The 24,625-nt window shown below is 34.1% G+C and overlaps 1 protein-coding gene across 4 annotated transcripts in view; it reads left to right on the top strand.

Moving 5' to 3' along the window:
- NBEA (neurobeachin) overlaps nt 1-24,625 on the top strand; it is an 816,964-nt gene that overhangs the window by 440,633 nt on the left and 351,706 nt on the right. For all 4 annotated transcript variants that reach the window (XM_016197269.2, XM_016197275.2, XM_087814370.1 and 1 more), the window contains 2 exons: nt 3,005-3,113; nt 6,155-6,321. In XM_016197269.2, the coding sequence (XP_016052755.2) occupies nt 3,005-3,113; nt 6,155-6,321 (276 nt within the window). The remainder of the gene's footprint in view (nt 1-3,004; nt 3,114-6,154; nt 6,322-24,625) is intronic.

Here is a 24,625-nt window from a genome sequence, read left to right on the forward strand (position 1 = left end):
CCTTGTTCCTTTTCTTAGGGAAAATGGTTTTAGTTTTTGCCATTGAGTATGATGTTGGCTGCAGATTTGTCATATGTGGCCTTTGTTATGTTCAGGTGTGATCCCTGTATTCCCTCTTTGCTGAAAGTTTTTATCAAAATAGGTGTTGGATTTTGTCAAATGCTTTTTCTGCATCTATTGATATGACCATGTGACTTTTGTCTTTCAATTTGTTTATGTGATGTATCACAGTTATTGATTTGTGAATATTGTACCAGCCACGCATCCCTGGAATAAATCCCACTTCGTCATGGTGTATGATCTTTTTTATACATTACTGGATCCAATTGGTAATATTTTGTTAAGGATTTTAGCATCTATGATCATTAGGAATATTGGTCTGTAATTTTCTTTCTTTGTAGTGTCTTTATCTGGTTTTGGGATTCGGATAATGCTGGCCTCATGAAAAGAGCTTGGAAGTATTCTTTCTCTTGGATTTGGAGAAAAGGAAACCTTAGTACACTGGGGATGGGAATGCAACCTGGTGCAGCCACAATGGAAAACAATGTGGAGTTTCCTTAAAAAATTAAAAATAGAACTGCCATTTGGCCTAGTGATACCACTTCGAAGAATATATTCTAAGAACTCCAAAGCACCAGTCAGAAAGAATATATACACCCCTATGTTTATAGCAGTGTTATTTATAATAGCTAAGATCTGGAAATAGCCCAAGTACCTATTTTAGATGAATGGTTTAAAAAAACCACTGTGGTACGTTTGCACAATGGAATACTATGCAGCTGTAAAAAAGAGGATCTATTAACCTTTGTGACAGCATGAAGGAACCTGGAGATGGTTATGCTAAGCAAAAAAAGCCAGTCACAGAAAGACAAATATTACGTGATCTCACTTATATGTGGAATGTAATGAACACAATGAACTGATGAATAAAATAGAACCAGATTCATGGATACATGAGGAATCTCAAAGAGAACTTGGGGGGTGGGGGGGTTAACCAAAGAACTTATATGCATATATGCATTGCCAAAGAACACAGACAATAGCGTGGTGGAGGCTTGGGGCAGGACAGAACCCGGTCAAGGAGTGGAGGAAAAAGGGGGGGCATCTATAATACTCTCAACAATAAAAATAATAAAATTAAATTTAAAAAAAAAAAGCAAAAAGACTTAGAATTAACTTTCAAATTTTCTAATTATTTTTTTAAACAGAGTAATTACTTATTGTTTATTTTAAAAGATGTGAAAAGTCTTAGTCATCGCTTTTAGTGGACGAAGTGTAAAAACTAATCTTAGAATGTCCACAGGAAGAGAAGATTGCAGAAGTAAAGAAAATTACAAGGTTTTAATTTTAAAAATGTATTGTTGGTTAATGAAGATGCATTGCAAAATACAAAATCATGAGAATTATTTTTTAAATTGTGATCTTGATTAAGGAACTTAATTTTTCTTAGCTGTATTGTCTTATGTTTAAAAATTAAAATAATGATATATATCCGTAAGGATTCTTGTGAGTATTCAGTATTATTTGTAAACTACCTATTTTATTACCTAGCTCTCAGTAAATTGTTTGGTGATAGTTTTTATGATCATCATCATCTTGTGGCTTAAACCAACAACCATTTATTTTTGTTCTTTTAAATCTCTCATGAGTCTCATTGACTGTGCTCAGCTATGCATTTATTTTTCTCCATGTGGAGTTGTCTGGAGCTGCAGTTACCTGGAAGGCTTTTTGGGCTGAGAGCTTATCTAGGCCTGGGAGCCTGAGCACCTGTTTTCTCCTGGAGACTTTCCATGTGCTGCAAGCTTTCCTCATCATTGCAGCAGATTCTAGAAGACAGAGTTCCAAGAAAGAAGGGCAAAACAGGAATCTTATACCCTAGCCTCAGAAATCACATAGCATCACTTCTGTTGTGTTCTGTTGGTCACAGGAAATCACTGGGCAGCTCTAAGGGGAGTAGAAAAAGACTCCTGTTTTTGATAGAGCAGTGACAAAATCACACTGCAAAAGAACATGTGGGATGAGAGATATTTCTTTAGCCATCTTTGGAAATCAATTCTGCCTATACTATAAAAGAAGGATGGAAAAGCTCCCTGTGTAGATTAGAAAAGATGTCCAAGATAAATTTCTAAGTGAGAAAAGCTAGGTAGAGAAAAAACACTGGGTAATATACTAGTATCAGTGTAAGAAAGTGGTGAGAAAAGAATATTTTTGTGTTTTCTTATCTGTATTTTTAAAATCTCTGAAAATATATGTAAAAAACTAATGACAGTGGGTGCCTGTTGGGGGTGGAAATTGGGCAGAGAGGGGATATAGTTACAGGCTTCTCGCTGTATGTCTTTCTGCACTTGTAAAAAACAATTTGAATATTTAAATAAATAACTTTTATTTTTAAATACCCCATGGTTACATTTTTAAACTTGATTCACTGTAGCTCCATGTTAGAGTTTAGAATCTTAGCATTTAAATGAATTTCAGATGCCATTTAGTCCTATCATCTGTATTTTTTTTACTTTAAATCATTTTTTTAATTATAGTTAGCATACAAGATGATATTATTTTCAGGTGTACAACCCAGTAGTTAGACCCTATCACCTGCATTAAAGTAAGAATCCAGTCTATATATTTCCTAACATAGTGTCATCTAGCTTTTGTAAGAAAAATTTACTCCCAAGATAGTGAATTCTGTTGTTTTATACATTTTTAAATACTCTATCAAAAACTCTTTTTTTTTTTTTATTGCATTAACTAACTATATTGAATTCACTGGATGATTTGTTTACAAAACACACTGTATTTAACAGAAACATTGCTGTAACAGTTTTATGGCATATTTCTATATGTCAAATGGCATTGAATTATAATTTCAACTATATTAATTTTATAATGTAGCGTTATCTGAAATTTATTCATAATTGATGCTTATAATACTGAAGGTTGATTACTGGAAAAGTTGGATTAACAAAAGCTATTAAAATAATTATTTCAAAGGTACTTTTCTTTTTAGATTACTATGCCATGCTATGAAAGACCACATAGTTCGTGTTGCAAATGAAGCTGAGTTTATTTTGAACAGACAGAGGGCTGAGGATGTACATAAACATGCAGAGTTCGAGGTAAGATTTTTGGAGCAGATTAAATTCTGCTTTTCTTTTTATAAGTCAGCCATCACTGATGGTAAGCTTACATTAAGAAGGGTGTTTTGAAAAGGAAAATTTCACGGAAGGCATTTGAGTTCTTTAGTAAATGTCAAACTCAGAGTACTAGTTTATTTTTACCTCATTTATAGCATGAACAGATCCCTCCAGCCCTGTCAGTAACCACTCGGTAGACTGAAGTTCTTCTAAGTTAAAGGCAAATAGAATTTTGAAATGCAATTACTTTCATAGTTTTTAAGCAAGCAAAGATTACTTACCGTTAGATATGAGTATAACAAGGGGTTATATAAAGAAACTCAGTTTTACCAAATATTCGATAATTTATTATTTGTTTATATGTCCATCTTTAGAGTGTCCACAGAACATTTTAGTTTAGATTTTATTTTTATGAGTGATATCTTATTGACAATTGAAGCATTGCTATTCTGTCATATATATGTAGATCTATATGTATATATGGAAATACAATAGTTTAAAAACCCTCATAAGTACTTTGAGTAAAGAACAAATTAACAATCATTTCTATTTTATATTTAAACACTAAAGGATGTTGAAGTACTATATATTCCATAGAAATCATTTTTTTAATTTAAAATAGCATTTCTATATTTATAACATGACAATAATTATTCACCATTATTTATATTGCCCCAATTCAACAAATATTTTTATTTTAGTGGTTTAAATATAGCAATTACTTCAGTTCATTCAGTTAACAAAACAAAAATGGTTTCAGAAATATTTAGGTGACCTGGTATTTGGCTTATGTTGGACTGCCAGTGGCCTTGAAAATAATAAATAACTTCTCCCATGTATTCTGAATCCATATGCGAACAAGTGCTCTATGGCTGGAAGCCGGAGCCCAAGATTTCAGATTTGATGAGGTTTTTATCTCAGTAAACCAGCTCTCTTAGTCGTGCAAGTTGATATCTTAGGTCTGGTGATCTCTGACCTGGCCAGCTGAAAAGCACGAGACAGAGAAAAAGCTGTTGGCGCTTTAATACCAATAACGTCTGCTTCATTTGTCAGATGAGACAGCATACACTTGTCATATGTGATTGCAAAAACCTTATTTTGAAAAAATACCAAATATTTTAAACTTTGATTAAAGTACATTAACAATTAAGTGTTTGTCAAAGTGAAGATTTGTATCACCTGAAAAATAAATAACATTTGGCTATTTATCAGTCTACAATGCTATAATCTGGATAACAGTATAGTCGTATTCTGGAAGAATATCTTTAGGTGTAAAATATATGAGAACTCTAAGCACAAGAATATTTAATTAATTTTCGACTTCTTTTTAGTAAATAAGATTTAGAATATTAACTGAATTCCATGCAGGATCACTTTGACTCAATTATACAGGGTGGGGCAAAAATAGGTTAACAGTTGTGAATACGCAACACCCCACAGTTTATTCTTGTGTTATTATCTATTAATTATTGTATTATTTTCCATACAAACAACTGTAACTCTACTTTTGTCCACCCTGTAATTCTACTAAGAAAATCAAGACATTTTATGGGGTATAAGCAAATTAATATTTGTCATGTGAAAACATTTAACAGAATTTTATGAAGCTAGATATTAGTTACTAGCTTTAACACATATTTACTCAAAATGATATTAACTAAGTGCAGTGTTTTTTAGCCTTTTTTAAATTATTGCCCCCCTAAGGAATCTTTTTAGACGGTTTTTATCCTAATTGTTTCCCAGTGATATTTTATTGCCATCAATATGCTGCTTACCTATTTCTGTACTGTATATACATCTCTATTTTATATATAAAAAGAGCAAGTTTGTGTGTGTTTTTCACATACACCCAACATCAGTTTTTACCCCATTGGGGATGAGATTACTTTATTGAGGCTTCATGGCAAAGGGTGATAAGCTATGAAGGGGGACATGAAGACTGAGTGATTTTTCTATTATGTATACATAAAATACTGATTTAAATCTAATTTTCAGAGTACTACCATTGTTACTTAATGATTGTACATTGTTTATTAACCCAAATGTTTGTTTCTTGTTTTTTTTAAGTTAGGTCTATATTAGTAAATGCATTGATTGTGTGTTTGTGTTTTGGGGGAGGGGTATGTATGTAGTGTATGTAGTTTACCAAACAGTTATCATTTTTAAATTGCAAAGTATTTTATAAAATTCCTGACATTTTACTGGGACTTTTTGAGGAATTTCTGTCTTCCATATAAGCCTGTAATTAAGAGAAAAAGTATATTTAATCTGAGATGGGTGCTTCATGGTTAAGTTTTTCTTAGTTAACTGTAATTGTTAAGGAAGAAAAATGAAATTTTAATTTTATTCTCCAATGAGCTAATGAAATATTAACTTCATTATGGAGGCAGATCATTGTACTAATTGGTGATTTCCTGTACAAAAAGATGAATTGGAATACAAATTAATCCTTCTTAGATTACCATAGGGTTATTTTTCTGAAAGAAATAATTTGCGGTAGTAGTTTATGACAATAGATAGGTGGAAGGGACATTTAAATACCTTCCATGAAACAGTCTTTTCCATAGTAATGATAAATGTGAACTAGTTATATGTATTTATTTAGATGTATAATTTTCTTTCCTTCCTTATTATATGACTCATGTTACATTACCCATTTGGTAATGTTAAAATTTTCAGTCAGTCGACCCTATACTAAAGTTATCATTAAAAAAATCAAACATGATTAGAGAAATGATCATCTTGAACCTTTTGCTACACAATGAGAATGATTAGCTATGTTACTAATACCAATGGGCATGAATACAGATAGCTAACATTATCCAAACATTATTTTACATATACATATGTATAAACACATACAAAGAACACATTTTTACAAGTTTGAAAGGGGAATAAAATTTCAAAAGGTTACATTATCTGAGTTTATTAGCCTTTAACTTAAAATTAGATGTCATTCCTTTCTAATGCACAGTGAAAGTTATACATTAATCATTATTCGGTGTTTGTATTTCTTTATATAGTCGCAGTGTGCCCAGTATGCTGCTGATAGGAGAGAGGAAGAAAAGATGTGTGACCATCTTATTAGTGCTGCTAAACATCGAGATCATGTTACAGCAAATCAACTGAAACAGAAGATCCTTAACATTCTCACAAATAAGCATGGTGCTTGGGGAGCAGTTTCTCATAGGTGAGTTATAACAAATTATAAGTAAATAATCACTCATAGATTAATTATGATAGAAGTAAAAATGACTATTTTTAAATTATTTAGAAAATATGGTTGGAAGTATTAAAAATTACTATAATTTTTTCATATTTTTAGTAATGTCTCTTTAGAATGCTTTAGAAGAAAATCTAAACTTTTAAAAGTAGCTCCTATGGAAATTATTTCTAATTTAGAATTATGTGTAACATAATACAAAGTTTGTTTAGGTAAGTATTTTAATCTTAAATAATCAAACCGTCCAACTTCGTAAATTTATTATCATTCTTAATTTTTCTTATATGCAAGTAATAATATAAGCATTTACTATGGAGAAGTAATATATTCTTTTTAAATTTTTTTCTTCCATAGGAAGGATTTTGGCATTTATGATATAGTATAATTAAAATTAGTTGTTTTTCAATTATAGTTTTGTGGGCATAAAATTATGAAATTTTATGGGTATAAATTTCTTTTTCTTCCATACGTTTAAGTTTTCTAGGAAACTAGTAGTGAAGTAGCATATTTAGATTGTTAATGTTCATTTGTATATCTTCATTTTATTTTATTTCATTAAGTATTTTTATTAATTCTCTGGCAGAGTTTAGGGGTTAGTTAATTATGCACAGGACACTACTAAGAATAACTCTGGTAGAAGTGATTCTTTTAGATAGCAAAGAACATTTGGATATGACCAGGGTAGTATATGACCAACTGTCCTTGCATTTCAAGTATAAGATAGATGTAAAAGAACTTCCTTACTTTTGAATGTAAAGTAAAATTATAACTTAATGTCTTTAAAAATAGTCAGTACTCAATATTTGTTATAATAATAGCAACACAGTGACATCTAACATCAATCAAATATTTATTGTGTGCCAGAACCCAAACTAAAAACTTTACATGGATTACTTTGTTTAACCTTCAGATATCTCTATGAAGGTTTATACTGAAATTTTCTACATATTTCAATGAAGAAACTGAAGCTTTCAGAGGATAGGTAAATGTACATAGTATCACACAGACTGTCCAAATAGTGGCAGAGTGTGTCAGTCAGGATTCTCCAGAGAAATTCAGAAACAGACCCATAGAATATATGTGAGACATAGAGATATAAATAGAGACATAGACACAGATATAGATTTCTTTTAAAGAGTTGGTTTATGATTGTGGGGTCTGGCAAGTGTGTAGGGCAGGCTGACAGGCCAGAAACTCAGGCAGATTTTTGTTATAGTCTTGAGGCAGAATTCCTTCATCTCCAGGAAACCTGTCTTTTTGCTTAAGACCTTCATGTAATTAGAGGAGGCCCATCTACATTATTGAGAATATTAACATCTTTTACTTAAAGTCAATTGTGTAGAGGTGTTAATCACACCTACAAAATATCTCAGAGTAACATCTTAACTAGTATTTGGCCAAACCACTGAGCACCATGGCCTGGCCAAGTTGACACATAAAGTTTAACCATCCTACAGAGTAGCAATCACATGAACATTTTGCCCAGCTGTAGACATTGTCTCTCATTTTGTGTCCTCTGAATGGGATTTACCTACCTACTTATATATAGTCAGGACTATAGCAATATATTGCTAATAATTCAGCTCAAATGATTTGGGATATTGCCTTAAATGTATAAAGGTTTAGGTTTTAATATTTTATTGTGCAATTAAAATACAGCTATAAGACAGTGATCTTTATAATGTCAGTCACGTGTTAATATATCAAATGCACTCTTTGTTCAGCTTACCTTTTGTGATATCTCACTAGATTGACAGAAAGACTAGCAGTAGGATCCCTCAGAAAAGTATATGTCTTCTGTCCCTTCCTACACATTAATTTCCAGTGCTGATTAAATAAAAAAACATGAAGCCTTTTTATTATCATTATTTCTAACTGGGCCATTAAACTTTAAATCTTTAAGGGCAGGTTGTGTTCTCTATAATCTTCCCTAGATTTTGATTAACTAATAAGGCACAGTCATTGAACTGCTTCTGCTTCCCTTTTTTGTCTTAACTCTCTAGGCAATTTTATCTAGTCTCATGGCTTAAAAATATTACCAATATGTTCATAACTCCAAAATTTATTGTCTCTGATCCAGATCTCTCTCTCTTCTCCAGACCTGTATATCCATATATCTATATGGCATCTTTCACTTGGGTATCTATTAGTTATCTTACACTTAAGATGACAAAACTGAACTCCTAAGGTTTTCTCCCAAACCAGTTCCTCGTGTAATTTTCTCCATCTCAGCCAAGGGAAACTCTAGTCTTACAGATGCCCAGGCCATAAATCTTGTTCTTATCCTTAACTGCTTTTCAGACACCCAGTGTTGAACTTTTCAGCAAATCCTATTGTGTTTGCCATAAAATATATCCCGCATTTGATCACTTCTCACCATTACCTTTGGTGTTGCCTGATCCAAGGTACCACCATTTTCCACTTCTTGCATCAGCATTTTCAGTAGCCTTTCTGCTTCTGCTCTTGTCCTTATAAAGTCCATTCTCAACTCAACAGCCTGAGTGATTCTTATTAAAGTGTATATTCTTTTTCTCCTCTGCTCTGACACCTCCGGAGCTATACTGTGTAAGAGAGTAACCACGAGTCAAGTCACATGTGGCTATTCAAATTTAATTAATAAAAATTAAATTTAACTAAAGTTTCAGTGCTGCAGTTGTACTACACATACTCCTTAGCCACATGCGGCTGGGGCTGCCATTAGACTGGCAGAGCATTCCCGCCGCTGCATAAAGCTCTACAGGGAGCACTGCCCCACAGGCTTCCCACGTTCCTGAAAGAGGAAAACCACGCAATGATCTGCAAAGACAAAGTGTGCTGTATTTGATAGAATGGTAAGAGAACTCCACTCTGATGAAGAAACTCTTGAGCAAAGACCTATCTGAGCATTTCGAGCAGAGAGAACAGCATACAAAAGAAGGAGGTGCTTGGTCTGTTCACAGAATAGGCACAGGCCAGTTTGGCAGGAGAAGAATGGGAGATGGGTGAGAAGGTCTCTGGTTTTTGCCTTTGTTAGCTTTCCGACCTCTCCTCCCGTTTTTCCAGGACCACACTGCCTTGGTTACCGTGGCTTCATAGTGCTCCCTGGAGCTGGCAGCATCGGCCCTGCAGCCCATACTTTCTCCTTCCAAAGAGCCTTATTATTATTATTTTTTATCTTCACCCGAGGACACTTTTTTCCATTGCTTTTCAGAGAGAGTGGAAGGGAGAGAGAGAGAGAGAGAGATCAGTGTGAGAGAGGCACACTGATTGGTTGCCTCCCCTCTGAGTCCGACAGGGGGCCGGGATCGAGCCTGCAACGGAGGCCTGTACCCTTGACTGCCATCCAAGCCGCGACCCTCTGGCCAATGCTCTAGCCACTTGGCCACGCCAGCCAGGGCAAGAGCCTTTTTAATGTGATTTCCCATACCACTTAGTCGCTCTCTAACTTGCAATATATAGTTATATGTTTTTATTTTATTCATTTAATGAACAGGTAATTATTGAGCTCCTGCTTGTGCTAGCACAGTGATGAACAAAACAGACTTGCTCCCTGCCTCAAATAGTTTATAGTATAGTAGGAGAGACTGATATTAAACAAATACTTATAAGAATAGAAGATACAAATACAAACTTTGGCAAATACTAGGAAAGAAAAACTTAGGGTAATGTGAGAGAGTATAACAAAGGATCTTCACTTTAGCTTAGGGAGTCAGAGGAGACTTCTTTGAAGACGTTCTGTTTTAAGCCAAGTACTAAAGGCATGAGCAAGAGATAGAAAAGGGTTGGGTGTAAAACATCCAGGAGAGAACTGTTACAGAGACTTGGAGCTTGGAACTAATAAAGTAATAAACTGAACAGAAAGGAGGCTTATATGTCTACAGCTTAGTGAGCAATGGGGCTAGTGGCTTGAGTTGAGGCTAGATAGGAACCAGATTACTTAAATCTTATAGATTATGTAAAAGATTTGAGACTATATCCTGAGTATGAAAAGCAGTGAAGGATTTTGAGCAAAAGAGGAACATGATCGGCCCTTGCCTGAATGGCTCAGTGGTTGGAGCACTGGCCTGCGCAAGGGCGGGGGGGTGTCTCGGGCTCAATCCCAGGACAAGGGCAGTACCTGGGTTGTAGGTTCCACCCCCGCCCCATGTCAAGGCAACCATTCCATGTGTCTCTCATATTGATGTTTTTCTCTCTCTCTTTCTCTCTCCCACCCACCTCCTTTCCACTCCTTCTGGAAAGCAATGAAAGAAATAACCTCACTCCTTGGATGAGGATTTAAAAATAAAAGAGTAACATGATCTGATTCATGTTTTAAAAGATTAGTCTGGCTACTTTATGAAGACATACACTGGAAGAAATAGGGAAGTATAGTAACCCTAATTATAGCCAAATTCAAATGTCACCCTTTCTATAGCATTACCTGGCTTCCTCTATCTTTCCTAACTAAGCCTACTTCATATTTTGAGGTCATTATCTGTATTGCCATTGTCTATATCACTTAATGTTTTATAGCTGTGTGAATGTGCCTGTCTCTTTTAATAGACTTGTGGAGGGATTCAGTCCCTAATTGGACAAGTAAAATAGCATATATATTTATATCCATGTTACCAAATACATGATAAAGCTGAGGCATTTCATCCCTATAATGTTCTATTTGCTGTTTGACAAAATAAAATGTTTAATTTTAACTTGATATTTTACTTTTATTTTTGACTCAGTGGTGCTGCTGGATCAAACATATTATTAGCTTTTAAATTAATATTATTGATCTTTATTTCAGCTCTGAGGAAAAACTAGAACTTGAAAGCTCCTTTAAAATGCATACTCAAGAATTAATGCTATTAAATAATAGTATACACTATTTTTCTTCATTTATTTTATATTTTTGGATCACATTTCCTATTCCTTAAAGCCCACAAGCCAAATTTAAAAATGGGCAAAGCACCTGAATAGTCATTTTTCCAAAGAAGATGCATGAATGGCCAACAGGTACTTGAAAAAGTGCTCAACATAACTAATCATTTGGGAAATGCAAATTAAAACCATATCACCTTATACCTGTTAAAATAGCTGTCATAAAAAAGATAAGAGTTAACAAATACTAAGTAGGATGTGGAGAAAATGGAACCCTAGTTCATGGGACCATAAAGTGGTACAGCCGCTGTAGAAAGCAGTATGGAGGTTCCTCAAACAATTAAAAATAGAAATACCATATGATCTAGCAATTTCACTTCTGGGAATACATAGAAAGGAAACACAAACACTACCTCCAAGAGATATCTACATCTTCATGCTCATAGCAGTATTGTTTACAATAACCAAAACATGGAAACAACTGTAGTATCCATCATCCGATGAAAGAATAAAGAAACTCTGGCACACACACGTATATACACATACATACACGCAATGGAGTATTATTCATCCATACCTTGAAAAAAAGGAAAGAAGGGAATTCTGCCATTTGTGACAACATGAATGGCCCTAACATTATGCTAAATGAAATAAGTCAGACAGGAAAGGACAAATACTGTATGATCTGATTTATATGTGGAAACAAAATGGGGAAAAGGGGGAGAAAATACTCATAGAAAAAGAAATGAGAATTGTGGTTACAAGAGGTTGGGGTGGGGGTAGAGGGAATTGGATGAAGGTGGTCAAAAGTTACAAACTTCCAGTTATAATAAGAACTAGGAATGTAATGTACAGCATGATGATTATAGTTAATAACACTGGTGTATTTTATATATGAAAGTTAGAGTAAATACTAAGAGTTGTCATCTCAGGAAAAAAATCCTTTTTTTTCTTTATCATTTTTTCGGTATCTGTATGAGATGGTTGACGTTAATTAACTTTATTATGGTAGTCATTTTACAAAATATGTAAATCAAACATTATGCCGTATTCCTTAAAATTATACAGTGTTGTATGTCAATATCTCAACAAAAGTGTAAAAAAAAAAACCTACATAAGCCATGACAACCTAAATTAAAATCAAGAGATTATAATAGACCCTGACATAAAAAAATATTCACCTATAGGTATGTATATATTTATATATATATATATATTTTATATATTTTTATATATGTTTTTATCTCCCACTTTAAAATTTTTTTATTATTATTATTTTTTAATCCTCACCTGAAGATATTTTTTCCATTGCTTTTCATGAAGAGTGGAAGGGAGAGAGAGAGAAACATCGATGTGAGAGAGACACATCCATTGATTGCCTTCAGCGTGTACCCCAACCAGATCTGGGGATTGAGCCTGCAACGGAAGTATGCTCCCTTGACTGGAATCGAACCCAGGACCCTTCAGTCTGTGGGCCTATGCTCTAACCACTGAGATAAACTGGCTAGGGCTCTCACACTTTTTAGTGTGCATTTTTATATAAGCATTACTACTGAGATTTTATTTCCTAATAATATGTTGGTAGAAATTTTAATTTATTGAGGAAAGCTATGTACTAGCAGTAACCCTTTTAATTATTTTCACATCTAATATGAATAATGAAATGGAAAGCACTTCTGTCCTGGCCCGTGTGGCTCAGTTGGTTAGAGCTTCGTCCTGTACACCATAAGGTGGCGTGTTTGATTCCTGATCAGGGCGTACACCCAGGTTGTGTGTTCAATCCCTGCTTATGCCTCTCTCACATTAATGTTTTCTCTCTCTCTCTCTCCCCCCCACCCACCTTCCTCTCTCTAAAATCATTTTTAAAATGTTGTGTTTTTTTTTAAATAAGAATAAAAAGCACTTCTTAAACAGGAATAAGACTCAGAAATCTAGAACTTTAGAGAATATTTTTAAGTTTTACAAGTGCAACACCTGAATTGAATGGACATTGGAACTACTCCCCACAGAAAGGAAGATAAAACTTGCAGACTGAACTTAACAGGGTTGATTGACTGCTAAAACAAAAATAAACAAATATTTTTAAAGGAGGTTAACAGGATCCATTGTCTCACAATATAATACTTAAGATATCCAAGATACAATAAAAAATTACTTAATATATAAAGAATCAGGAAGCTCTTAATATTTTTCAAAGAACAACAATCAGCAGATACCAATTCCAAGTTGACCCAGAAGATGGAACTGTCAGATAAAGATTTAAAAGCAGCTATTAAAACCATCTCCTACAAAATAAAGATAAATAGTTTTTAAATGAGTAGAAAGGTAGAATACCTCAGCAGAGAAATAGAAAGTATAAAAAAGAACCAAATGAAAATGAAAATTATAATACCTGAAATTTAAAAAATCACTAATGAGCTCAGCAGTAGAATGGAGATCACAGAAGATAGAGTGCGTAAACTTTAGATCAACCAAAACTCTACAACTGAAGAACAAAGACAAAAGATCCGGGTGGGGGTGAAAAGAGCCTCAGGCGCCTGTGGGACAATGTCAAAAGGTCTACATTCATAGTCTTGAAACTCCACAAAAAGAGGAGAATGGGATTGGTACAGAGGATTTACTCAAGGAAAAAATGGTTGAGCCTGGGCCAGCACGGCTCAGCGGTTAAGCGTTGAACTAAGATCCAAGAGATCGAGGTTCAATTCCTGGTCAGGGCACATGCCCGGGTTGTGGGCTCAATCCCCAGTGGGGGGAGTGCATGAAGCAGCCAATCAATAACTCTCACATCATTGATGTTTCTATCTGTCTCTCTGCCTCTCCCTTCCTCTCTCTGAGATCAATAAAGATATTTTTTTTTATAAATTAAGGGGGAAAAAGAAAAAATGTTTGAAAACTTAACAAATTAGGTCTCAGGTGTCAAGTTAGAGACTCAAGATAATCAGAAACCCAAAACAGGATACATGCAATAAAAACTATGCCCAGACATATCATAATCAATCTTCTGAAAACCAAATATAAAGAAAAGAATCCTGACAGATGCCAGAGGAAAACACAATACATTACATATAAGGGAACAGTTCACATAATTATAACTTTCTCATCGAAAATGATGATGGACAGCAAAATAATTGCTAGCCCAAAATTTTGTATTTAACCAAAATATCCTTCAGAAATGAAAGCAAATTTAAAACATCCTCAAATGAAGGAAAACTAAGAGAATTCCTCACTAGCAGACATTTTCTCAAAGAAATGCTGACAGATTTATTTAAGGAGAAGGGGGCAAAACACTGGGGAACTTGGAAATTGGGAATAAAAAGAAGGAAGAGTTGTTTTGTTTCATTTTTTCCCCCCAAAGATGCGAAGGCAAGTTAATTGAAAAATGAAAGTCTTTTCAACAAATAACACTGGAACAATTGAACATTCATAGGAAAAAATTTCACCTATGGTTCGTACCTTATTCAAAATTTAACTTAAAATGTATTGTAGAAGTGTACAATGTAAAACTATAAAATTTCTGGAAGAAAACATAGGAGAAAAAAAATCTCTGCGACCTTGCTTGAGTTGATCAAAGAGCTATTACATACAGCACCAAAACCCTGATCAATTAAAAAAAAAGATCATACAATGAACATTATCTTGGGTCATTTGGGCTACTAAAAAAAAATACCATAGATTGGGTGGCTTATAAACAGCAGAAATGTATTTCTCATAGTTCTGGAAGCTGGGAAGCCTGAGATCATAACACCAGCTGATTCACTGTGTGGTGAGCCCCCACTTCCTGGTTCTTAGAGGGCTGTCTTCTTGCTGTATCTTCACAAGGTGAGAGAGTCAAAGAATCTTTCTGGGTCTGCTTTATAAGGGCACTAATCCCATTCCTGAGGTCTTCATCTTCATGATCTAATCACCTTCTAAAGGACCCACCTCTAGATGCTATCACATTGGGAATTAGCTTTCAACATATGAATTTTCAGCGGGCATAAACATTCAATCTGTAGCAGACTTCATCAAATTAAATGTGTGTGTGTGTGTGTGTGTGTGTGTGTGTAAGAGACTTTTGAGAATTCTCTCCATCTGGGAAAACAACTGGGAAAAGGTGTTGGCAAAACACATGTTTTCCAAAGAACTTACAAGTATAAAGTCTATAAGTAAATAAAAATAAACAAGTATATATATGCACTTTCAAAACTTAACAATAAGAAAACAAACAGTGCAATAAAAAATTAAGCAAAACATTTGAACAGACACTTCACCCCAGACAATCCATATAAACACATGGAAAGATACTCAATATCCTTACCTTTTTCAAAAATATATCTTTATTGATTTCAGAATGATGAAGGGAGAGGGAGAGAGTTAGAAACATCAATGATGAGAGAGTCATTGATCGGCTGCCTCCTGCATGCTCCCCACCAGGATCAAGCCCTCAACCCACACGAGCAGTGTGGCTCAGTGGTTAAACATCAGCCTATGATACAGGAGATCACAGTTCGATTCCCAGTCAGGTGCTCAGGTGTGGGTTCAGTCCCCAGCGGGGGCGTGCAGGAGGCAGCCGACCGATGATTTTCTTTCATCATTGAAGTATCTATCCCTCTCTCCCTCTCCCTCCCTCTCTCTGAAATCAATCAAAATATATTTCAAAAAATTACAACATAAAACAGATACCACTCTTCATTTATTAGAATGACTAAAATTAAAAGCCTAACCACGAAAGATTTGGCAAAGATGTAAAAGCAGCTGGGACTCTCCTACATTGCTGGTGGAAAATGGTACAGTCTCTTTGGAAAGCAGTTTGGCAGTTTTTTATACAGTTGGGCATATACTTACCATATGACACAGCAGTCCTATTCCTAGGTCTTTACCCCAACAGAAATGAAAACTTACATTCACACAAAAACTTGCACATAAATTTTATGGCAGCTCTATTAATATTTGCCAAAAATTGAAAATAGCCCAAGTGTTCCTCAACTATGGTGAATCCATATAATGAAATACTACTCAGCAATAAGAAGGGGTATACACATATGTAGCAACCTGAAAGAATTGAATCTCAGCTGAATTCTGCTACGTAAAAGAAGCCAGACTGAACAAACACTTATTGTTTAACTTCATTTATACGACATTCCAGAAAAGGCAAAAATTTAGGCAAATAATACAGGTGGTTTGCTTAGGGTTAATAGCAGAGGGAAGATTTGACCAGAAACAGGCAACTTGAGGGAGCTTTTTGGAATGATTTAACTGTGTATCCTGATTATTGTGTATCCTGATTATTGTAGTGGTTTCACAACTCAATATTTTGTCAATATTTATAGAACTATACACCAAAAAAGTGTATTTTACTGTATATAAAATATTTAAACAAAAAAATTTTGATGTCTCAGAGAATTCTTTATAGATGATTCTTGAGCTGGAATACTAATATCAAACTGTGTTACATTTTTAATATAGAAAATTACAGTCAAATATTATTTATTTACTGTTTTAAAGTTAAATAAATTATAACTCAGATTACTTCAATTATTTTCTTACCAACACAGGTATGTATATTGGTTATAAAATCTAAAGAACATAAATTGGATTTTCCTACAACTAATACCTATAAGTGAATTAATTTTCACTAGTAGTTAAAAGTGTCAAGATTTAAATTAGGAATGTGTTCTACACTCAATGAATGCATTTGTTACAAGTTGTATTGCCAAGTATATTAATAGTTACTGGGTTAGACTAAGCAATCTATTAATTGTAATCTTGAAAACACTGTGAGATCTACAATGAAAAAAAAAAACTTTCTTAGAAATTAAATATATTTGCATTTTAGCACATTTTTTTTTAATGCTATCATTTCAAAAGAACTATGCAAATAAACATAACAGGTTCAAATGAGAAATGAATGACATATTTATTGGATTTCAATACGGTAGTCTACACTTCCAAAATAAGAGTTATCTTCTTCACCAATTCAAGAATTTGAAGTAAGAATAATAACTTACGGTAACATAAAATAAACACTAATACATTGAGTAAGCAATAAACAGGTAGTGCTGTGAAGTGAAAATTGTATGCTTTTGAAATTCTGGATTTGGAATAGTCTGAAACATCATATTAAGTTTCACTTCCTGACACCACTTCTGTTGTTTTATTTTAAAACATTAACAGTTATCTTCTGTAGTGGATATGAAATGCAACCACTGTACTCCGGTATTTAAATTTAAATTAATTTGCTCTCAACTTCCCTTCATGGGGCTGTTGTGAAAATCAATCTCACTTATTAATCTCACACACACACTCCAGGATTATGCAGAGATTCTAGTAATCTTATGAATGTAAAGCCCTGCAATGCTCATTTCACCTTGTGCTCTAGAGATATGCTTGATATGTGCATGAAAGTAGGTTTGTTTCTGGGCAAAATGAGATGTCAGGTTCTATATTAACTCAAGGAGCTGTGGCATTTAAGGCACAGACATATATGTTCCTATTATTTCACTGGGAGTAAATCTACCCTACCACTTTCAGGAACCTCTTCTTATACATCATTTTCTTAGTCTTGGCATAAACTACTCAAACCCTGGATCCTCAATCTCTTCACCCTTTAAGCCTCTGTGTCCATTATCTTTTCTTGAGTAGCTCAGCTCCTTTTTAAAAGGAATACCTCTTATGTTTGAATCAGGTCTTCTAGATTCAAAATCCTGCTTTTGTTGGTGGGGTTGGCATAGAGTGGAGTGGGAATTTTGCTTATTTTTTTCAGTTCATTTAGATTCCCTGGCCCAAACCTTTCTACAACCGTCCTAGTAAATCTGTTTGATCCAAAGATTCTGTAACCACGGAACATGTTTTTGGGTTGTTTTGTTTTGTTTTGTGGATTTGAACCTTTGACATTCAATACATGATGTTCTAACTAATTGAGGCTACTAATTCTAACTGCTGTAATAGATAACATTAAATCTAAAATAAGGTAGAATCATTATGACTTGATGATTGAATAGATAGGAAAGAACCAAGCATGTTACCCAAGTTGCTGCATTGTTCACCGGGTGAATGGTGGTACCATTCTTAGAATTGAGAGATACTGAAGAACTGGTGTAGATGGTAAGATGATTTTTGAGTTTGCCTTGCCTGTGTCATATTTCAGTGGAAATGTCCACCAGGAAGTTGAAAACAGAACTCCATATAACATTAGGTCACTATTCATGCAGTGATAACCTTCTCAGACATGGCCAAAGCGTATTTTTCCAATCCCCAACAAATTTCATCTCTCTTGTTCTCCCAGTAAAAGGCATCTAGGAAATGTTTTTGATTTATTTATTTATTTCCGCCCTCCCACTCCCCATGAAAAACTACATATAAAAAGTATTCCTCAATAGGTCCTGTCAGCAATACATCTAGGGTATATGCTCTCTTCTTCTCATCACTGAAAATAGTTAGAATATGGATTCTTCCAGGGTTGTGTTTTGCTGGCTAGGAATAGAAGAAAAGGAACAAGAATATTAAGATACAAGTAAGAAAATGGTTGAAGTGATAGAATGTGTACTTAATATAAGAGAGCTAAGGAAGGGGATTAAAGAAAGGGTTCCTCTAGCCAGTTGGACTCAGTGGTTAGAGCGTCAGCCTGCACAACTGAAGGGTCTTTCTTGGGTTCTATTCCAGTCAAGCGCACATACCTCAGTTGCAGGCTTGATCCCCAGCCCATCGGGCCTGCTTGGGACAAGTGCGGGAAGCAACCAATTGATGTGCCTCTCTCACATCGATGTTTCTTTCTCTCCCCACCCCCTTCCACTCTCTCTGAAAAGCAGTGGAAAAAATATCCTTAGGTGAGGATTTAAAAATGAAAAGAAAAGAAAGAAGGGTAATCATAGGCAGAAAATAATGGAGTCAAGAAAACAGAATTGGTGAACTGAAAGGTTGGGGATTTGTAGGATGTTTGAATTTAAGAGTTCAGAGATATAGCAACATAATATTGACAAATCTGAATGTGGTCATGAAAGTGATTAAGTATAATGTAGTTAAAGATCATGGTAATGAGGAGGTAAGAAAATGAAAGCGAGTAATCTTGCTTGTGGCACTTAGGTTGAATTTCCCAAGATAATTCCAGTATTTTGGATGGAAAAGATTTGTTTTATTTACTAAAGATTTTAAGTCTTCAATAAATAAAACAAACAGCCTGGGAGGCTGATAGAGAACTCCAAATGGGAAGAGGATTAAGGTGGTATTGCCAGATCCAACAACGGCTTGAAAGGAGTCTTAAAGTTTATCTTCCCTAAATATATATAATGCAGGTCCACATGAGTAGGAATAGAAAATATATTACAGGATGGCAGAACTTTAAAAGCCTGTCAAATTGTTTTCCCTGATAGAATTTCAATGCAGATCACTAGGTAAAACAATGATGTGAAAGAATTAGATGATGTAGATGAATAGTGATTGTATGAGTCAGGACCCAAAATGTCTGCTATTTGGATGCAAAGGTGACCAAACTGAAACCTCTGTGACCCAATTGATTGGCAGCATCATATCTGCTACTTTTCCCCCAAATATGTATAGATTTTAAAAAATTAGTATGATTATTTTAATAAGTCTCTCAGGAATAAAGCACTTTGTAAAATGCTTAAAACATAGAGTTAGAATTACATTTAAAAAATACAAATAATGATAATGAAGAAAATCAATAAGCAGATATAATTGTAAATCTCACAAATATTAGACTACTAAGCCATGGAAGACATTAGTTTTAAAATATAAATTAGTGAAATCCTAGAGGAAAACATAGGCAGCAAAATCTCAGACATCTCTCATAGCAATACGTTTGCTGATACATCTCCTAGGGCAAGAAAAACTAAGGAAAAAATAAACAAATGGGACTGCATAAAAATAAAAAGCTCCTGCACAGCAAAAGAAACCATCAACAAAATGAAAAGGATCCCACTGTATGAGAGAACATATTTGCCAACGACACATGTGATTAAGGGTTAACATCCAAAATATATAAGGAACGCATACAACTTAAAAGGAAAACAAACCAATTAAAAAATGGGCAAAGGACCTAAATAGACACTTCTCCAAAGAGGACATACAAATGGCTAAGACACATATGAAAAAATGTTCATTGTCACTAATTATCAGAGAGATGCAAATTAAAACCACAATGAGGTATCACCTCACACCTGTCAGAATGGCTGCCATCAACAAATCAATGAACTACAAGTGCTGGCGAGGGTGTGGAGAAAAGGGAACCCTAGTACAGTGCTGGTGGGAATGCAGACTGGTGCAGCCACTATGGAAAGCAGTATGGAGATTCCTCAAAAGATTAAAAATTGACCTGCCACTTGACCTAGTGGTCCCACTTCTAGGCATATATCCTAAGGAACCCCAAACACCAGTCACAAAGAACTTATGCTCCCCTATGTTCATAGCAGCGCAATTTACAATAGCTAAGATCTGGAAACAGCCCAAGTGCCCATCAGTAGATGAGTGGACAAAAAAGCTGTGGCACATTTACACCATGGAATACTATGCTGCTGTAAAAATGAAGGATCCTTTAGGACAGCATGGAGAGATCTAGAAAGTATTATTCTAAATGAAATAAGCCCGTCAGAGAAAGACAACTACCACATGATCTCACTTATATGTGGAATGTAATAAACAAAATAAAATGATGAACAGAGTGGATCCAGAGACATAGAAGCATGGAACAGAATGAGGGATCTCAGAGGGAAGGTGGAGAAGGGGGTGTGGGTGGGGAGAGATTAATCAAAGAACTTACATGTTTATAAGCATAACCCATGGACAGAAACATTAGTATGAGGAAAGCCTGGGTGTGTGATGGATGTGAGGTGGAGGGGATCAATGGGGATAAAAAGGGGACATCTGTAATATTCTCAACAATAAAGATAAAGAAACTTAAAAAAAAATTATTTAAATACATACATACATACATACATACATACATACATAAATAAATAAATAAATAAAAATTAATGTTTTAGATTGCCACATTAATGAAACTTCTCCTTGGCTTATAAATGGCATAAATTTCAAATTTCTTGACCATTTGAAACAAGTGCCTGAAGTTAAGTTAAAGTGAGATGACCACAATTCCCCAGTCCTTTATTTGCTGCAAATTAAAATACGCATAGACCAAACTGAAGGAAATAGTTTTAAAGCAATAACATCTGTTATCTTGGTAGACAGCATGTTTGTTGGAATCACTGAAGATATGGTATGGTATGTTATTAGGTTTTTGAGAAAAATCTCTGGACTCCTTTGATGTGATTGTTTTTATAAGCTTGCTTTTTGGATTAAACATCTTTACTTAAATATCATTACATTACCTAAAATAATATGTTCAACAACTCATCACCTTTTGGAAAATCATAAAAAGATATGTTAAAACATTGAGGAATGTGAATTCAAACAGTATTTTTCACTATATATATATCATTTATAACTACATATACATATTTTTGTTTTCAAAATTAAATGAGTAAATTAGTTTACAGTGAAAATGCTCTATATTATATGCACACTAAAATTTTATGCTTTAGATTGTGACTTGTCTGTGATATTTGGGTTGCCTATTTAGTTGGAAAGTGTCATTGCCCTAGACTGCTATATTTTGAAGTCATTTGTCATGGATACATTGTAGAGACAGAAGACTCTTTATGTTTGTGACTTTTTAAGTAACTGAGTTGAACCCTTTGGAATATAGAAAAATGGCTTGTTTGCTGTCATCACCCTTCACTTAATCTTGTGACCCTGACATGATAGCATTTCCTTAAACCTCCCTCCAGGTAGTTAAATAAAATAGATGAACATCAAAATGTAATGATTGTTTCAGCTTTAGGAATTAACTATGTGAGTGAATAAATATGGCTCAGATAGTACTATTACAGAATCATCTTACACTCCCCTTTTCTAACAAGTAATCCTAGAAAATAATTAGTTATTATAATTTGTATTCTATTTTCAGACACTATTTTAGAATCTAATAGTCATATTATTAAAAGAAAATAGATATAATTAGTATGCATATTGTAGCTATTTTTAAAAGCAGTTTAAGTTTTTTAGTACACCAGATTATTAACATAAAATTGGTTTTTATAAGGATATTTTAAGATAGCCTTGTTTTATATTGTAATTTTATTGTATTACATTTCTGTTGATAATTTTAATATAGACACTTTTTAATAATGTAATTATATAATTCCTCAAACATCAAGTTTTACTTTCAATATTTTTTTTTTATCTCACCCTTTTTGTAAGTAACTGTTGACACATTCAGGAAAAATATGGAGGGCATGGAGGCACTGAAGAAAATGAGGTTAGTATGCAGAGCACCAGGTTAAATTAATGGAAGAAACTAAAAGGATTTAACACCACTCAATTCTCACTATACTACTGTAGTCCAGAGATTATGTCCTCAAACTGGAAGAAAATTCGCTTTTTATTCAACACCCTTTGAAAAAGTAAATACTATTAGTACTCTTGTTGCTTAGATAATAGATCTATAGAATAAAATTATCATAAAGCAAGTTACATTTATCTCCCACCAACTTCCATATGTAAAAAAGTTTTTGTCCCTTTAGTTTGGTGTTCTAAAACATCTAATCCTCTTTTCCAATAGGATTTGTACTTTGGCTACTAAACACCAAGTGTTTTGTATAATGAAAAATCTGTGGAAGAATTTATATTTTTATACAAAGATTATTATAGAAATGTGTAACAGCTCTGTAAAGACCCTCCTAAGCATTTTCAGTTGAAATCCAGACAGAAAACTAAGAAAATAAATGGCTCTGAAGCCTGTCAGAAAAGAAGGTCAGCCCAGCCCACATGGCTGGGCATCGACGGGGCAGCGGCTGAGCATCGACCCACGACCCAGGGGATTGCGGTTCGATTCCCGGTCAGGGCACATGCCTGGGTTGGGGGCTCGATCCCCAGAAGGCTGCATGCAGGAGGGAGCCGACCAATGACTCTCTCATCATTCATGTTTCTATCCCTCTCTCTCTTCCTCACTCTGAAATCAATAAAAATACACTTTTTAAAAAAAGATCAATTACTGATATAAGTCCCCAGAAAAATGAATCAAACATCTTTTTAAATTAAATCTTAGACCACTTACATTAAATTGAAAAAAAATTATTCTATGAAGAGGTTATATATCATTAAATAAATAGTTAACTCCTTTACTTTAGCTTTAGACCACTGAGTCCCAAGAACAGTACTTTCATGTATTTTAATAACCTTTCAAGCTGATGTAAGCCCTGAAAATTTTATTCATATAATTCATCTAAGAAGCTACAAATTGTAATATATCCTTGTGGACAGTGTTAAAGTATTTTCTTTTAAGTCAGGTTCTTTATCATCATTCAGTAAACAGTTATTAAATTGCAGTCAAACACTCTATGATGAAGATTCTGTTCAAAACTAGAGAATGGGCTCTTACATAAAGGGGATTTTTATGCCTTTTGAGTCTTAACATAAATCTTAAAAATTAAGTATGGTTGTCTTATGGATGAAGAAAGACTTTTGAGGGCTAGGCAATAAAATATACCCCATATAAAACTATCACATAGGGATTTTTAAAAGCTTATAAACTAGATTTATCCAACTGAGTAAGCTTAGTGTTTTTTAAGGCACTTTGAGATACATTTTTAAGCAGTAACTTATACGAAAAAGACAACTGGCAAAGTAGTTTGTTAACTTCTTTAGTATATGATAAATAAGTGGATAATTAAAGTTTTCACCTTTCCATGAATTTGATGGCATTATTGTCAGGATTGTGTGACTATTGGCTACAAGTATTAATAGTTCAAGGGTACTTAGGTGATGAGAACCTTATAATTGGACTCTTGAGGAGCAGCATGTCTATTGATAGTTGGTTTAGATTAAAATAATATTGATGAATCAGTTGTTTTTATGTAATTCTTTATTACATGTAGGTCCTTTTAATCTATATAAAAAATAAGACTTTGTTACTTTCTTATTTACCATCTCCTAGATTATTTTACGTGAAAGTTCAATTTTGGCCAACCCAGATTTGATCTATAACATGATAATTACCTCACAACCTTACATATACTCCTGACCCAGAGATTGTGGCTGTTTTCTGCTCTTCCAATTTTGGTGTACACTACAGAACCTAGAGGAATAAAATATCTCAAGTTTGTCACTTGGTATTCTTGAATTCTTCAATATCTATCTATTCTGTACCATCAGAAACCATGCCATTAAAGTGGTTTTCATTTTGAGATTTCAGTTTCCTCCATCTTCCTGAAATCCAAAAAAACTTATTTTTCTTCTGGCTAATGGTAAACCACTTTACCATTATTAACACTACTATTTCTTGTTTCATTCTTTGAAACAGTCTGCACTGCAGATATTGTAAAGTAACTCTCTGATTAGTTTTTAACATTTAACATTCACATTATTAATACACAGGATGCGCCTC

Source organism: Miniopterus natalensis, chromosome 2 (genome assembly GCF_054644295.1).
Source record: "Miniopterus natalensis isolate mMinNat1 chromosome 2, mMinNat1.hap1, whole genome shotgun sequence".
NCBI classification, from domain to species: Eukaryota; Metazoa; Chordata; class Mammalia; order Chiroptera; family Miniopteridae; genus Miniopterus; species Miniopterus natalensis.